General features: G+C 38.9%; 1 protein-coding gene across 1 annotated transcript in view; it reads left to right on the top strand.

Moving 5' to 3' along the window:
- Positions 1 to 17,765, top strand: part of PROS1 (protein S) — a 31,947-nt gene continuing 14,182 nt past the window's right edge. The window contains exons 1-8 of the mRNA XM_065853411.2: positions 1 to 232; positions 5,580 to 5,737; positions 6,757 to 6,781; positions 7,113 to 7,199; positions 10,928 to 11,050; positions 11,209 to 11,331; positions 13,187 to 13,312; positions 17,078 to 17,199. Of these exons, the coding sequence (XP_065709483.2) occupies positions 154 to 232; positions 5,580 to 5,737; positions 6,757 to 6,781; positions 7,113 to 7,199; positions 10,928 to 11,050; positions 11,209 to 11,331; positions 13,187 to 13,312; positions 17,078 to 17,199 (843 nt within the window). The 5' untranslated portion in view covers positions 1 to 153. The remainder of the gene's footprint in view (positions 233 to 5,579; positions 5,738 to 6,756; positions 6,782 to 7,112; positions 7,200 to 10,927; positions 11,051 to 11,208; positions 11,332 to 13,186; positions 13,313 to 17,077; positions 17,200 to 17,765) is intronic.

Below are 17,765 nucleotides of genomic sequence, written 5' to 3'. Positions count from 1 at the left end.
AGCTGACCGGACACAGCCCAGCCTACCCCCCGCCCCGCTGCCCCTCCCTCCCGCCCCCAGAGGCTCGCCCGGCCTTGCTGCCCCGGCCGCGGCGCAGACGAGCCGCCGCGCAGTCACGGCGCCGTGTTCGGTCCCAGCCGCCCCCCGGCAGCGATGAGGCCGCGGGGCAGGCGGTGCCTCCCGCTGCTGGTGGGCCTGGCGGTGGCCATCGCCCTCGCGGAGGCCGCGACCTGTGAGTAAGGGAAGGTGGGAGGGCTGGGGGGTGAGCAGGGCCGGGGCGTGTGGGCCATGTCTGTTAACGCCCCTCACGCTACCAACCGCCCACCCTTGAGGGCCGGGGGCGCCGGGATCCCCCGCGGCTAGCTGCTGAGCGGGGGGCCGGCGCCGTTCCCCGTGAAAATGGGGACGGGGGTGCGGCAGGCGGCCGCCTCAGCACCGGGGCGAGGGGCGGCCCTCCCCACCCGTCCGGCGCATCGCGTCGTCCCTTCCCGGGTAGGTGTCACTGAGCCACCGCCTTGGTGGAGCGCCTTGATCCCCGTCGGTTTTGGCCGGCTCTCTCCAAGCCAGTGGTTACTGTTAGGGCAGCTGAGCGGTAACTTGGAGGCTGGTCGCGGCTGGGAAGATGTTTGCGGCCGAAACGCAGCTCTGCAACTCAGGGGAAAGTGTTGCCTTCAAACGGCGCTTGACTCGCTTGGAAGCAAAACGCTCGAGAGATCATGAGCTCAAGAGAGTGGCATTATTGTGGAGTCCGGGCAAGCAGCCCTGACTTTCTTGATGAGTTCAGATGTAGGTAAGAACTACACGTTCTCTCATTTAAATTTAAAAAAAAATCAAAGCTTATGTCTTTGATGTGCGAGTCTTTTAGTTTAGTACTAAAGGAGACAATATGTACCTGGAAAAGCAGAATTGCGGCTCAAAGTAAGCCTGTTTCTGACGTGTTTTACTAATGATTAAACAGGCAGAAGAGCAACCTAATGTTTACTATTCAGACTTCTGTTTGAATGCTAGGGATTCAGACTATGAAGGGACCAGTACGGAAAGATGAAAGTTCATTTTTTAACTTACTTTTTAACAAATCATAAAAATAAAACTTCTGATGCATCTTTTGTATTGTTCTTTTCTCCTGTTTTAATCACATTTTATGTTCCATTTTTTTCCCCTCACTGCATACTTTGTCAGGTCTCTCTTTTATGAACAGTAGGAAGTCAGAAATTGTCCTACTCATGCAAAATTTCTGTGGTCCCTGTAGTCTGGTTACCTATCCCACGCTCTGAACAATGCTAGAGATTTCTGGGATGGGAAAAAAAAAAAAAAAAAAAAAAAAACAACCAAAAAGCAGGAAAGCAGAAAGATCTTAATAATGCAGATTATACCATTCAATAATCATAATGAAAAGGCGCCTCTTTGCAAGTCTTAGTGCAACTGTGTTTGGTCCAACATCCAGTAACGGACAAGTTTTGGAAAATATGGAGGAGGAACAGGCAAACATTAACAGGTGGTTGGCCTTATTTTGTTGGCAGCATAAAGCTTGTGTCAGTGATGGGCATTTCAGAAGTCACTGAAACTATGGAACTGATTGCAATATAGTAGCTGTACAGATAAGATGACTCCATGTTGTACGGTGTTATCACATTTCCTTTTTATTCAGTTCATTGAGTCTTACGAGTTTCTGGGAGAGAGCACTTGTAGGCTACAACTGGGTATTAGGTTAGCAGCTCTAAGCTATGTTTAACTAGCCCACTTAAGGCAGGTTTATAGTTGTATCTGCACTATAAAACAGCTGTAAAGCAACACTGAATCTCATCCTCTCCCCTCATTTTTTTTTTCTTTTTTAGTAGCATTACTTTTAAACAGGTACTTGACAAGTAATCACTACACTGTGTCTGTACAACATCTGTTGAAATCAGAAGGCTGTTTAATTCCATAAGGCTACAGTGATAATCAAATAAACACGGAGTTCATTAAGGGTTAACTATTGCTTTGGCAGGCTTAGAGGTGGGCTGGAGTTTCCTGTAATCAAACCAGCAGCAGTAGCAGTGAGGATTTTTTTTTTTTTTTTTTTAATATATAAAGGTCCTACCATAATCTTTGCAAGGAGAAACGGCTTGAATAGATACACTACTAATTCTGTGCATGAAAAAGGAAATATTTGAAATAAAAATATGGAATTTGTATTGAGTTACATGTTTTATTTAAAATCAAAATTCATAGGAAGTCAGCTTAGGAGAAGGCTGAATGTAGGGGATGTGATGTAGGGGAATAGACCTATTTCTATTATCCCAATGTACTGAAAACATGAGGTGGACAGAGTTATATATGGTGTAACGTCCTCAAGAACATTGCACACACTTGTTATTTTCTTGTGATTTGTTTACTGAAAAACTGTGTCAAAATGAGAGTGATGTTAAAACAAGATAGTCAGCTGTGAATTAGGCCCCATCTACACCACAAAGCCTCTGCCTCAAAGCTATGTCAGCATGTTTATGCTAGTAACCTTCAACATAAACAAAATTAGCAGGTGAAATGCAGTTTTACTATTTTGTTGTCACTCCAGTTGCCTCAGAACAGATAGAATTTCTCTGTCCTTCTTTATTAGTCTGCTTTTATGTAATGACAAATACAGTCATTTACCTAAATGAATTAAGATGACACTGCTAGCAACAGTTGGTGATAAATAATCAAAATGTTTTTTTGCTTTCCAGTGCAGCTGGGGCTCAGAAGAGCTCTCATGAGGCCCTTCTTGTTCTGTCATCTCATTGTGCTTTTTGCGCATCTCCCAGCAGATAATATCTTAATGGCCAGCTCATGGATTGAGACAAAAGGTCTATGAGATCTGCAGTTGGAGCAGTTCATTGCTCCTCCTAGCAGCAGTTTCCAATTTGTTTCAAAGTGCTGTATGAGAGATAAGCAACAAGAGGATCAAAATCCAGATCTTGAAATACATTGTTAGCAGCCCTGGAGTTGTACTTATGACATACCTAAGATTTGTAAAAGTGACAAAAAGTAGTAGAGGGAAGCAGACTTCGGTAATTTAATTTGTGCCAAGAATTTCTGGAAGTGGGCACCCAGAAAGTAGGATAAGACTTTTCTTTCTCTGAGCAGTTTTCTTGAGGATCAGTCTTCACCTTACAGAGTTTCCATTCTCCAGTAAGAGCACCACATAGATCAACATACAAAGAAGAAGAAACGAATCTTCAAATACCAGACTGTTGCCTGCTCAAATATTTAGTATATATACTTAGTGGTGAAGGGCTCAAGCTGACTGCTCCTTCCATTTCTAAGCAACTTGCTGGTTGCTCTCTGAGAGAAAGGTATGCTTCAAAACTTTGGAGATGTGTAGCATGTTCATCTTATGCTCAAGGAATAATGCCTATTGGCTTAGTCTTACCAGAATGAAAGCAAGTACATCAATTTGAAGTGACAGGCTTGTCCCACATCAAATTCATTTAGGATGCTGTAACAGAAAGATTTCTTTAGGTCATTACCCAATGTTGCAGCACTTCAGAGTGCTTTGGTTGTGTTTCCTGTCACAGTATCACAGTGTGTTTGGGATTTGAAGGGACCTCAAAAGATCATGTTGTCCAATCCCCCTGCTGGAGCAGGAACGCCTAGGTGAGGTTGCACAGGAATGTGTCCAGGCGGGCTTTGAATGTCTCCAGGGAAGGAGACTCCACAACCCCCCTGGGTAGCCTGTTCCAGTGCTCTGTCACCCTCACTGAGAAGAAGTTCTTTCTCAAATTTAAGTGGAACCTCTTGTGTTCCAGCTTGATCCCATTACCCCTTGTCCTGTCATTGTTTGCCACTGAGAAGAGCCTGGCTCCATCCTCGTGGCACTCACCCTTTATATATTTATAAACATTAATAAGGTCACCCCTCAGTCTCCTCCAAACTAAAGAGACCCAGCTCCCTCAGCCTTTCTTCATAAGGGAGGTGCTCCACTCCTGTCACTTGATAGAGACATTTAGTAATGTGTTTAGGATAGTATGGTTTTAGTTACATCTGTTACCTGAAAGCTATTCTCACTTCAAGTTCTGGGCCTCATTAGCTGCTCTTTCTGATACGCATTTTAAAGTTTTTTCTTTCCCATTAGTGCACAGGTGTTGGGTGGCTGTTCTCTGACACTTGGCTGCTGGCATGTCTCAGAAAGCTGCTCTGGGTTTGAGGTATTGCATGCTCATAAACAGTACTGCATTGACTAGGTCTGCTTAAATTAATCTTCGTAGTCTAGTGATGAATACATACGTACACCATCTCTGGTTGGCACTGTAGGAGTCATGACCCTCACGCAGTTGTGCTAGTCCTGAGAGGTTGTGCAAAGGCTGATAAAAGAAGGGCAGGTGTAGAACTGTGGTTCTCCCTAATTAACATATGTCAGCCATTCTCTTTAACCCTATGAGATGGACTTCTTCCAATCTCTTGTTTTCTCAGTCACAAGGTATGTCCAAAAATTGAACTAACGAGGCAGTCTAATTTAGTTGCTGTTCTGTGTTGTGTGCTTTTGTCCTGGTTTTGTTAAAAAAAAGACTAGTTCCCTTCTAGTGATTTTTCTTTCAGCTAAGTTCTTCTAGGTGGCTGTACTTTTTCTGAGATTTAGCCTGCATATTTTTCCTTGGATGCTGTACTCAGTGCTGATAAGAAGACCAACGAAATGCTGAAGAAGTTCATGTTTAGATTTATTACTATGGTAGCCAAGCTTTACACAGAAGCAAAGAGACATCTCTCATTTTTAATATAATTTCTCAACGCATTTGTTCACCATTTGTGTAAAGGTCAATAAAGTGACAATAACAAGACACATGAAAACTAAGTAATGACACAAAATGTGATGGATCTGAAATACAAAAGCTAGGATTGTATTTTATCTTGGTAAAAAGTGAATGCATTTGTAGGTTGTATGCCTTGATATTTCTCAGGACCTAGTTCTCACCTTTTGATTTGTCCTTTTATTTACAGTTCTGAAAAATAAAATAACATTAATGCTAATTACATTTATGTTAATTACACCTCCATCCCTTGAGGTGTTTAAAAGGTATATAGATTAGGTTCTTAGGGACATGGTTTAGTGCTAGAATTAGGTTATGGTTGGACTCGATGATCTTGAGGGTCTTTTCCAGCTGAAATGAGCCTATGATTTTATTATATAACAGCCTGATTATATAAGCACATTTTTGGTCTCATAAGTTAAATAGGATCAGAATATTTAGTTTTAGCTCACTGAAACATATAAAAGGATTCACAGCTTTTTTGCACTTACTGGTCACATATCTCGCTTTGTAATATCCATAGCTTAAAAAAAATCTTTCCTGAATATGACATTTGAATTACGTTTCAGGCATAGCTTTGCACAGACTTTTTTTGGGTGACTCAGGATTTTTTTGTCAGAAACAACTACTTCACAAACAGAAAACAGAATCCTAGGATTGTTTGCCCATTTGCCAAAATTATAGCAAACAGCAGCTCCTGAGTAAGCATTTAATTCAGATTTTTGTTTTAGATTCTCATATTTGTTCAGTGTTTACAGTGTTTTTCAGCTGTTAAAACTAAATAAATAACAACAGAGCTCCTTTGTTTCTACAAAGTTTTATCCCAGCAGTATGCCTCTCAATTCCTGGTGAGGAAACGTCGAGCAAATTCTTTTATGGAAGAAAGTAAGAAGGGAAATTTAGAAAGAGAGTGCATTGAAGAATTATGCAATAAGGAAGAAGCCAGGGAAATCTTTGAAAATAATCCTGAAACTGTAAGTATCTGATGAATATCTATGAGGTAGGTAGTAGTTCTTTGCAGAGGAAATGCTAAAAGTATGTGAAATTCACATTGCAAAGCTGAAAAAATCCCACCATGCAGACCAAGAACTGCTTTGAAATTCTTTTGTGTATAGAACCCACACAATTAATAATGAAGACTGTATAAGCAAAGAGAATAGTTGAGTAGATATTATTTTAATTTCAAGTACAGATCACCAGTTTTAGACCACAGTTGTCTGCAAGCATTCCATGTGGAGAAACCCTGTTGGCTTCAATTAAAATTTTACTCAGAGGATGCATGGTAGTGCAGCCCTTTTAATAAGGGGAGTGAGTTTTTTTCCCAGTTGGGAGAACTCTGTTCTTGCATTCAGTCCCAGTGCATATTGTTTAGTATTAGATAAATTTAATTCAGTTTTGTACTACAAAAGGGTCATTACAAAAAATATATGGTTAAATCAAGTTCTTGTTTTGCAAACTAAGAATCAGTTCCATATTCTGTCTTTGATAAAACTCCATGTATTTTGATATTCTGATTGTCAAGATTAAATTGTTACAGTAATCAATAATAATTTGTTTTTAACAATGTCTGGTTTAGTAATGCTTTTCACTTTATTTTGAATAAATTGCATGCAAGATGTTCAACGTTTGCAGGGGTTTTTGTTTATTTTAGGGTGACAAGGGTAAATAAGGGAGGTTGCTCTGCATCTAGTAACAACATTGGGCAATATATTCCCATTCAAAGAGACAGTTTTCAAAGTCATTTTGACACCAAATTAATTTTAATTTTCTTCATTTTGGAAGTGTCCAATTCAATGCAGTATCTTAATCTCTCCAGTGAGCCTTGTGTTTATTAAGTAATCTGCTGCCTTAGCCTAAACAGTTATAATACAGAAAACTTGTTCTACATTCTATGAGTCAAAATGACTTTTTCTTTTTTGCTTCTTTTACAGTTATATTTTACTGCAGTTCTATCTACCTTACATTTTTCTTACTCTTTATTTCTCTTTTGCAGGAGTATTTTTATCCTAAATATTTAAGTAAGTACAAAAAGCCTGAACAACCCTAGTATATAATTCACTGGTCTTCTTATTTAGGTAATACTAGTTTAGTTATTCTGCCCATAGCGCCTGAATGATTTCCTTGCTGATTATAATGCATAGTAGCTCCTAGGCAGTTCTGCCTGCTTAGATCCTAGCAGAGGCACTCAGAAGATTGGTCTGTGATCAGCTGTCCTTAATATGCCCAGGCAAGTTTTCTAATTCAGACTGTGAGAACAGACTCTTTGAAGATGCTATGCATAAGCTGTTGTAATTTCAGTCTAAATGAGTGTTTGTATCATAAGCAGATTTTGTGGGTTTGCATTTGCAGGCTGTCTTGCCTCTCATCGAGCAGGGGTTTTCAGGGTTACTGCAGTTACTCCAGATTCTCCAGATGACCTGAGGGTTTGTGTCAATGGTAAGTGCTGGTGTTAGATACTTTACCTGATGCACTCAGTACCTAATGCACACACGTACATGGCAAAAAAGTAGTTCACATAGGTAAAAAAAGGGATCGATCTCCATTTAACTCAGGCAAACTCAGTTATCTGGAGCAGCAATTGACAAAAAATATTAGGTGAGATGGAGATTTTTAGAGCAAGTGGTGTGACTCTTTTTAACTTTATAAAGCATGCTGTAAAATAAATGTAATTAACTGCAAAATGGAAGGCAGAATTCTGGAAACACAGAAGACTGTCCTACACCAACCCTACGATGTCCTCACGTCTTTAATAGTTATGCCTGACTCTTTGCATCTAGCAAGTGCTGTTCTGTCAGTTAAGGGAAGGGACCATCTGGTTAATTCTCCTTTCTACCACTCTTTGGCCCACTGTAGCCCTTCATGAAGTGTGCAACATTACCAGCTGAAAAATTCAAACATTAGCTGGAAAACATAGTCATTGACTACAGATGCAAGAAGGTCACAAAACATGAAGCTTGTGACTCTGCTCAAATATTTTATTTTTTATGCCTACACATTTATAAGTCCAGTGTGAATTCTTTTTTTTTTTCCTAGTAAAATCACAGGAAGCAATCTGTACCATATTTCTTATTTGTCACAGTTGAAACATCTCTCTAAACCTCTTAAACCATTATAGCCTGTTTACATCAAAGAAGCTTGTAGTTAGTTTGGATAGCAATACTTATCCTTAGCCATCTGACACTGTTTTTATCATTAAGAGCAACAGAAGACAAAAATATCTTTAATAATTACACTGCACATGGTCATGGATGAACATATTTTCCAGATCACTTGACCTACGCAACTGCTGTCCCAAACTAAAGTGTACTCCTATTCATATCAGTCTATCTCAGTCTCATTGGAGGTCCTAGAAGGAAAGGATTTTTCAGAATTGTGTAAATGTGCAGTTTTTGTGCATTACCCAGTGAAAAGAACTAGTTTACTTGATAGTCACTGTATTTCCTCATCTGGGTTGACATTACAAAATCAAATTAAATAGAAAAATAATTGCTGTTGCTCAGTCACTGGGATAAAGGAGAGGTAAAGAGAGTATACATAAAATTTGCAGGTGTTTCTAAGTCTTAGAAGTTCAAAGAAATTTATGCACATTTCTCGAAAGGAGATACTGCTGAGAAAATGGAATTTAAAATTCTCATTGAAACTATATAGCAATTTTTAAAAATGTTTTCGTTGAGACAAAGATTTTATGATATTGATATTAACAGATTTTTTAAATTATTATTTTTAAAATTATGTCTTTCTGAACATATTGATCCAAATTGTTTGGATATTGTCAAAATGGAAAATCCAAATTTCCTAATGATAAATAATTAAATTATAATAGGTACTATTTTATAATAATACAGTAACTAGTTTGAATCTCAAGCTAAAAACAATAATCAAGGAATAAAACTAACAATGCAAATAGAATTGAAAAATAATTTCATTGTTTTCAGACTTGCCCAAAAGACTTATTTCAGAACAGAAATGAACCTATTTCAGAACACACATTTTTGGATAAACAGTTACAAAAAATAATGAATATGTTGACTTTTTTTTCCCCATCAATAAAGGAAAAGGAAAATTTCCACAGGAAGAGAAGATTCTCTTTCATGCTTTTCTAATCCAAGCACATATCTAAGCTGCATGTTTAAGTCTCTAAGCATCTCTGTCCTTCAAATCTTTATACTTAATTGCTTTTTAAAATAAGCAGTTAAAAATCCCTGCATTTACAGCTATCCAGCTCACCATGACACATCTCATGAATACCAGACCCTCTGAGTGTCAGAGGTTACAAGTACCACAGCGCACTTCTTGCCACCTACCCTGTACATTGCAGGCTCAGTTCTGACATTTAGTTTTTGTCACAAATGTTTATCAAAAAGCATTGCTGGGTAGTAGATCAGAAGGCACCCTGAACAGGGAAAAGAAAAGAAACAGCTGCTACATTACTGCTCCTGCAGTGACATCTTAATCATTCGTCTGTGGACATAGCCTCTTTGTCTGTCCAGTCCTATCCATCCCATCTTGTCTTCTTCCTCTGGTGTATTTCACCAGTTCTTTTTTTAATTCATTGGTTTCCTCATTTTGCCTGTAGTATCTTTAATTTTCCTCATTCCATCTACTCAAGTTTCACACTGCCAACCAGACTCTGACAGCCATCGCTACCTTTTGCTCAGAAGCATTTGTAGTCAAGTTTGTTCCCCATTTGCACACTCTAAGGGTAATCAACTTCCACCTCTATCACTTACTAAATACTTTGCCCATACCAAGCTTGGTTCACATACTTGTTCCTGGACCTGCTAAAGTAGTAAATAATCAAAAAGGAGAAAAAAAATGTAGGGAGTTCCAGAACATACTTTTGGCCATTGCTGTGAAGGATCCATACAGAAACTGCATTTTTGTTATTTCTTCTGTGCAATTTCTTCTGTCAGTCTTCACCTGCAACATGTTCTATGACATGCAGCACCTAAGCTAGAGGTGCTCAAGTTTTGGAGTTCAGCTGACCCCTTGGCTTTTGTTTTACTTGCAGCAGAATTTAATTAGAAGTAGCTTTAATTGACAAATATACTAACGCAGATTTTTTAAAGCTTTCTTAAGTGACAGAAGGCTAAACTTAAAATTCTATGCTGCTCAGTTCTTTAGCTCTTTTGAGTGAAGAAACATTTAAGAAATCTAGTGAGGTCTTAGGTACAGAATTGTAGCAAGTTTCAGTCTGCAGGAACACATGCTTTTCATTCTGTTACCTGTTCTTTTAGGACACTAACTTTTTTTTTTTTAAAAAAAAACATGCCTCAGAATTACATTCCAGAGCTTTATAAAATACATAACTTTAAAGTAGAAACAATGTATTTGTAGTGTTTGGAGGCTTGCAGAAGAATAGTCCGTAAAGGTACGAGCATATTTGGAAAGCACAAATAGAATTATGCCTTATGTGGTATGCTGATGTAAAATTATGAAAATGGTGGGAAAAGTTAAAAAACTTCACGTATTTTGATTAGAGCAAAAAAGGCAGTGAATTCTGTGTTCTGTGCCCCAGTCTATGTATTTTGAACCTTGCTTTCTGAGGTCTTGCCAACATTTATAAAGAGTCTTCAATCATTCTTTACAATGCAAATTTGTCATTGAAGTTAATCTTTGTAAAAGGTAACAATATTAGACACTGAGGTATCCAGTCTATGCCCAGCACCTGGACAGCCAAGGCAACCCAAGGTGTTAGTGTCTCTGTAAATATGTCCCTTCTTGAACAGAGGAACTGATCTCTGTAATCTTGAGTGCTTGATATCCTTGAAACTTTGTTATTTCTAGTGAAATTTGTGGTAATATGATGTGGCAGAGCACTGTTATTAGTCAAGTGCATCCTTAAAATGTAATGAAAGTAGTATCAAGTCTGTGTTTGGTCACATCTTTCAGGGATTAACATGGCTTAGTGAGTCATTTGTTTTCTGTTTGTTTTCTATCTGACAGAGTACTGGTGGCTTTGTTTTTTCTCAGTCACTTGCAAATTCTTGCTAACTGAATTAGTAGCACAATGGTTGTAAGGTACTTGATGTTATGCATCAAGCCCTTTCCGATTTCATGAAAGGTGAAAGGTACCTGTGGGAAGAGAAGAAGAAAGACTAAACTGATCCTTGAGGAAAAATAACCCAAAATAACAAGTGTTTCCAATGTTTTCCATCCCACAGAAATTTCAAATCAGTGTAGCCCTCTACCGTGCCATAAAGATGGATATAAGGACTGCATAGATGGACAAGCCAAATATACATGTATCTGTAAACCAGGGTGGCAAGGAGAGAAATGTGAAGAAGGTATAGTCTCTAATCTCATTACCGTGTTAGTTCTCAGGAAGACTGTTCTAGTTCTGCTATTATTGAATAATATCAGATCTTTAAGCGTATGTACCCCACACAGTTGGTCAATTAATGCCTTCCCCTGAGCAGAGATTTTTATTTTATTTTCTTTGCAGATATAAATGAATGTGAAGACTCAAATGGGGGTTGTAGCCAACGCTGTTCCAATTTACCTGGAAGCTACCGTTGTTTATGTGAAGATGGCTACTTCATGCACTCAAATAAACGGGATTGTGGAGGTAGGAAGTGAGACTTAAGGAGAACATTACATGACAGTACATTGCCTGTTGACTAGAGAGGCAAGTATTTAGTCCAGTAGTTCCATAAATGCTCTAAGTCAGCAAAAGTTTGCATTGCCTCTGAAAGACGCAGTCCTGCTTCAACCTGGCTGCTCACTACCTGCAGCCTTACACCACTGCAAGCATTTGGGCAACCATATAGTGAACCAGGTCAAAGAGAAAGACTACATATTAGATTCTGCTTCTTTACTAGAACTCTGTAAACCTTGTTTTGGTCACTAACCAGTTTCCCATACCCCTTAAGCATGCTGAAACAAGAATCTAGAGTGGTGCGACCAGCTAACATTCTTGCCATGGAAATCCTGTCTGGTAAACACTGGTTTAGGCTGAATCACTCCTAATTAGTAATGATGCTCTTTTGGGAGTCCGAAGTTCACTGGAGAAGAAACTATTAATGAACCTGAAAATGCTCTTAATGGAGAGAAGGATTTGTCTTTAACTCACTCAGCATAATTTTTTTTCTGTACATGCTTGTATCTGTTATTACTTGCCATGACCTACGTGATTCATTCCATTCCAGATAAAGACTATGTCGTGACATAATTAGCAATTCTTACTGCATAGCTAGAAAACAACACAACCTCATTCCAGTTTAATGTCATATGTTTTATTGTTGAACTATGCCAACAGTTTTGAATAATGTTGAATACTATAAGAGGCCAGACTAGAAGGCCATCTCCTGTTGTTACTTCCTTTAGTCTTTTTCTTTCTTTCCTTTAGTCTTTTTTTTTTTTTTTTTTTTTTGCAAATGAATTATTTCCAAAGAAATTCCAGAAGGACAGAAGATTGCTGTTTTGTCAAAAAGGGCAAGAAGATAAGTTGGTTAGAATCTCTGTAATTCTTGGAAAGATACTGGAAAAGTTGGTTAAAAATAATCAAAGATAAAAATAAACTAATATACCTTAGTACCTAGAGCACTAGTTTTGTCATTTGATAAATGGGATTAAGTGTTTCATTACATCCAACTACAAAATTTTACACCTAGGAATTTGGAGTACACACAATAACTGTAGAAGAGTAGGTCAAATTCAGGACAACTTAGATTTAAAAAATGTTTTGGGAGTCCTTTCAAGTCAGTGGCAGAATCTGTTCTCCCTTTGCAGCACCATTTCCACAGCTACTCCAAAACCGCAGAGAAAACTAGAATGATCCCTGCTCATACAAGTAGGAATTGAAGTACTACCAGAGATCTGATATTTTTCTGTCTACAAGACATTTAATAAGATTGATACTGTATGCTGCATCCAGTTGTCACATCTGCATTTTGAAAATGACATTGGAAAATTGGAAACAACACAGAAGATAGTGGAATGGTTTGAGGGATAGAGAGACAGTGAGGGACCTGAACACCTGTCAACATAGCCAATTAAAAGACAGTTGTGACATGAATTGATTGTAGCATGTAAGAAACTCTGATGGGATTATCCGTTGTCTTTCTGGATGTCTTTTTCTACGATAGGATTTTATTATGCCGTCTGGTTTAGCTTATAGGAAATTTGCAGACTTTCTCTCTGCCTTCCTGAACATGCATCCTTTTTCCTGTTGTCCACAGAATACATGAGAGAATGAGAAATGTAGGCAGGCAGAAAATTTGTTTTTCACTGAGGGCATGCAGAAGTGCCTTTTAGAGACTGGAAATCTTTACGGCTATAGCTATAGTGTGCTAGAAACCATGGTAAACCTAGCAAGAACCAGTTTGGCAGCCTCATTCCATTTGCACAGTTTTGGATAGGGTCAGGAAAAAAATTATATGCAAGGGAGTAACTTGGTTTTAATAACTTATTTGTATTTCTAGATATAAATGAATGTGTGTTACATCCAAATATCTGTGGGACAGCCACCTGTAAAAACACCCTGGGGAAATATGAATGTGAATGTGCAGAAGGCTACATGTACAATCCAACTTCCAAGAAATGTGAAGGTAAGTCTTTCCCCCCCACCCCACCTTTTCTTTTTCTTTTATCTTCCACTTTTTTTGATTCCACTGCTATACCGAATTCCAACATGTCCTCTAGTGGTGTATTTATTAATCTTGATATTGTTTATTACAGTATGACCCCACTGTTTGTTCTTTCAGAGGTTCAATTAGGCTATATTGCATGTTGTGTATACAGTTGCCGTTACCCCCAGACATTTGAGGGTTTTACAGTACATTCCTGTGTCCTGCTGTATGCCAGATAACTTTCACAATCCATGGGAGCTCTCCTGTCCCACTGCAGAGAGCACTTTCATCTAAGCTCTCAAATCAGCTAGAATGTTTCTTTCAGATAACTTGGAGCAATATGTGGAGGATTTGGACATTACTAGTGTGTCATGTACCATTTTTAAGCATCCTTACAGTTGTAAGGATGAAATATTTCATGTCAATTTCAACTTGAGACAAGTTATAGCAAAAGCCATTGAAAGTACCTATTTGGCAATTCTAAACTGGGCAAAACAGTTAGTAAGATTTATAGAGAATTGCCAGAAATGAAAACCATGCTTAATCTAGTTGCCTCAAAACCCTAAAAAGCTTCTCGTTATCCAACTGATAGGCTGTTTAGATGCTTGTTTAACCCTCACGGCCAGGGGCTCTGTCCTTTATATGTCCTTAGATCTCAGATATTGGAAAGAGCTTTTCACTGGCATCATTGAATTCTGTATAAAATAACATTTGTCTAGTCCTTCCTTGGGGTATCTAGTTATGCTAGAAAATGACAGCATTAGAGTGAACTGATCACCATTCTAGGCTGGATATGCCAGCATTGCAGTTGTATAAAAGAGTTTTTTATAAAGACCACACATTTAAAATAAAAATGTTATTAAAAATCCAGAAAGGGAGCAATGAAAAAAGGTGCTGCACCAAAAGAATCTTTCCTCAGGAGTATTCTGAAATTAAAATCTGGAAGAAAGAATTTCAAACCAATGTTCTATAACAGAGTAAAGTTGAAAAGTACTGATAGCTAGCATTCATAAACAGACCATCAAAAAATAACCTTTTCAAGTATTGAAAATATTTGCATAATTGTCCTAGAACATTTTTTTTCTCTACTCGTTAAAGTTGCTGTTTAGTCCACATGTCAGAAATTAAATTTCATTTGTAGAAGAGATATATATGCTCTTCGACTTGTACTCTGAAGAGGAATTTTCTATATTGCTCGTTTAAGAAAAATGCATCAGTGACTAATTTTTATTTTAAATGCTGCCTTTATGTTATTGCTCAAAAGGACACAAAAGTAACTTGTTGCTGGCTATGAATCTTTTATTCCATGGCTTTTCATGCAGCTTTCTTGTGACAAAGCTTTGCACAGCAGTCGTGATTACATATTCAGATGTCTGCTCTTTGTACTGTTACTATGGGATTAAAACATTACTGACAATTTTGTGTCCTGGCGTGCACTGAAATGAGAAAAAATTCACAGTAATTAATCTAATTCTCCCTCCTCTTCATACTTTCTGCAGATACACAGGTTGCATCAAATTGAACTTAGGTATTGTTTTTCTCCTGAAACATGGATTCCAGAAGGTTGCAAGATGAGGATGTTAAAATGTGCAAAGTCTTACGCCCCTAGAAGGAGGATTATGCTGCTAAGCTTTCAGGCCTTGTTGTAACCACATTAAATGAGTCACCAAATCCTGTCTAAGGACAGGATTGTGCAGAGTGACAGGAACGTAGCCTTACAGAAATACTAAATGACATTAGCTTTTCATTATCATATGGCATGCAGGTGGCCAAATTCTGCTGTGCTTATTTAAAAAAACAAGTTTAATACATTTATGCACAACTACCTCTATGATGATAAATACAATTAGAGTGGAATAGAAGATGGTTTGGACTTCTTTCCTCTCTCATTCCTAGGAGAATGTTGCTACAGTTCTTCATCCCCAGCATTTGGGAGGCACTATCAATGCAAAATATCTGTACAGTCCAGTCTTGTTTCATAGAAGCCATAAAATTTTAGATACATGATTTGATTGTCTGCTTTGCACCTTCACAATTTCAAACATCTTGCCAAAAAAAGGGGTAGTAGGAATGAGTAAGTACGCTTACTGTGCTAGAGGGGTCTGTCTTGCAGTCAGTATTGAGGAGACAAGCCAAGCTGAACCTGTATTTTAAAGAATGCTGTTTTAGCCTTCCACTGAAAGCAGCTTTATGAATGCAGGATGCCACTCAGATTCATTGGTTTGTGCAAATAGCTTTTACTGACTGTTTTATTATGTGGGACTGACATTTGGACAGATCTGTGGGAATAGGTCACCCCTCAGTCTCCTCTTCTCCAAGTTAAAGAGACCCAGCTCCCTCAGCCTTTCCTCATAAGGGAGATGCTCCAGTCCTTTAATCATCTTTTTGGCTCTGCGCTGGACTCTCTCCAGCAGTTCCCTGTCCTTCTCGAACTGAGGGGCCCAGAACTGGACACAGTATTCCAAATGTGGTCTCACCAGAGCAGAGTAGAGGAGGAGGAGAATGAGAACCTCTCTCGACCTGCTAACCACCCCTCTTCTAATACACCCCAGGATGCCATTGGCCTTCCTGTCCACAAGGGCACAGTGCTGGCTCATGGTCATCCTGCTGTCCACCAGGACCCCGAGGACCCCTTACACTGCTTTCTAATAGGTCATTCCCCAACTTATACTGGAACCTGAGGTTGTTCCTACCCAGATGCAAGACTCTACACTTGCCCTTGTTATATTTCATTAAATTTTTCCCCGCCCAACTTTCCAGTCTGTCCAGGTCTCACTGGATGGCAGCACAGCCTTCTGGTGTGTCAGCCACTCCTCCCAGCTTGGTGCCATCAGCAAACTTGCTGACAGTGCACTCTGTTTCCTCATCCAAGTCATTGATGAATATATTGAATAGTACTGGTCCCAGTACTGACCCCTGAGGCATTCCACTAGATACAGACCTCCAACTAGACTCTGCCCCATTGACCATGACTCTCTGGCTTCTTTCCTTCAGCCAGTTCACAGTCCACCTCACTCACTACCCGATCGTCCAGACCACACTTCCTCAGTTTAGCAGCAAGGATTCTGTGGGAGACTGTGTCAAATGCTTTACAGTTACATTTGTCTTCTACACAGCCTTTCATTTCTAAATTGTTTGTGTGCAGTCTACTGAATAGAAAATGAAGTTCCTTCAGTTGGTTTAGCTTATTTGCATATGAAATCAGATTGTTTTTCACGAACAGATGTTGTCTGAAATTTAGTTACTTATTATTGAGGGTATTTTGCCCTGAGATTATTGTGGTTTTATGTGAATGAAGCATGTCCTTTCTCCACATACTTGCAATATATACTCTTAATACTCTTAAGTTCTCATGAATTCTATAGGGAAAGGAAGATAACTGACCCAGAATGGCGTTTCTGCCATAAATGGTAGAGATTTACTGAAGTTTCTTTCACTAATTGAGCCACCTTACAGCTCAGCTCCTTACTGCTTCACAAATCAGACCAAGTTTTTCCCAGCTCTGCACACAAGGCTTCTATCAGATTATGAGGTCTTATACACCCAGCAGGTAATTCTGGATTGTAAATTTTGCATAGAAGACATCCATTAGCATTAGTTTAGCTTAGAAGCAGTCACCTACTGTATTCATGTTATGCCAGAGAACCCATCTTGTCCATTATTCCATTAATTTATCGCATTAGTTTTCAGCCTGTGCTATGAATAATCTGAATAAATCTTTCTGTATTCTTCCATTTCTCCTAGATATTGATGAATGTGCTGAAAATGTTTGTGCTCAACTTTGTGTAAACTCTCCAGGAAGTTATAGCTGCTATTGTGATGGCAGGAAAGGGTTCAAGCTTTCCAAGGACATGAAGAATTGTGAGGTAAAACTTTACTATGTAAAATCCCATGCAGAAAATCACAAAGTTGGGTGTTTCTTGATGACAGCATAAGTTAGATCGAGAAAATAGGAATCTATTTGAGAGCTGATTCTAAAATTGCCAGGAAAGTTCTGGGGACTCTGAGCTGTGGTTTGGCTCACAAAGCAGACCTGGTAGGGATCTGGATGCTATTCAGTTTGTGCATGCTTATTTACAGGAATCCTGTCAAGAGAAACTTGCCTTAACCAGTCATCTTTATTACCTGCTGCTTCCCAAATAAGTCCCAGTTTTCTCCTATCAAACAAATGATTCCTGCTCAGCTTATTCAGAGACAGAATATTCATTTGTCCATGTGTTCCCAGGTTTTCCTTAGACTGCACAAAAGTTTTCACTTGCTCTCTCAGAATTACTCTGTACTTTACTTGTTTGTGTAGAAAAATCTCGATTCTGTTCCACAGTTCTCATCTGCCATATTTTAAGAAAAAGCACTCAGTAATACTTGCCAATTGAAGTACACCTCGCAGCCAAATCATCTGTTCTTGCTCACTTTGCAAATTTACACTTCTTAC

The sequence above is a fragment of the Patagioenas fasciata genome, chromosome 1 (genome assembly GCF_037038585.1).
Source record: "Patagioenas fasciata isolate bPatFas1 chromosome 1, bPatFas1.hap1, whole genome shotgun sequence".
Lineage (NCBI taxonomy): Eukaryota > Metazoa > Chordata > Aves > Columbiformes > Columbidae > Patagioenas > Patagioenas fasciata.
The sequence above is the reverse complement of the archived record's forward strand: the minus strand, read 5'-3'. Positions and strand labels throughout refer to the sequence as shown.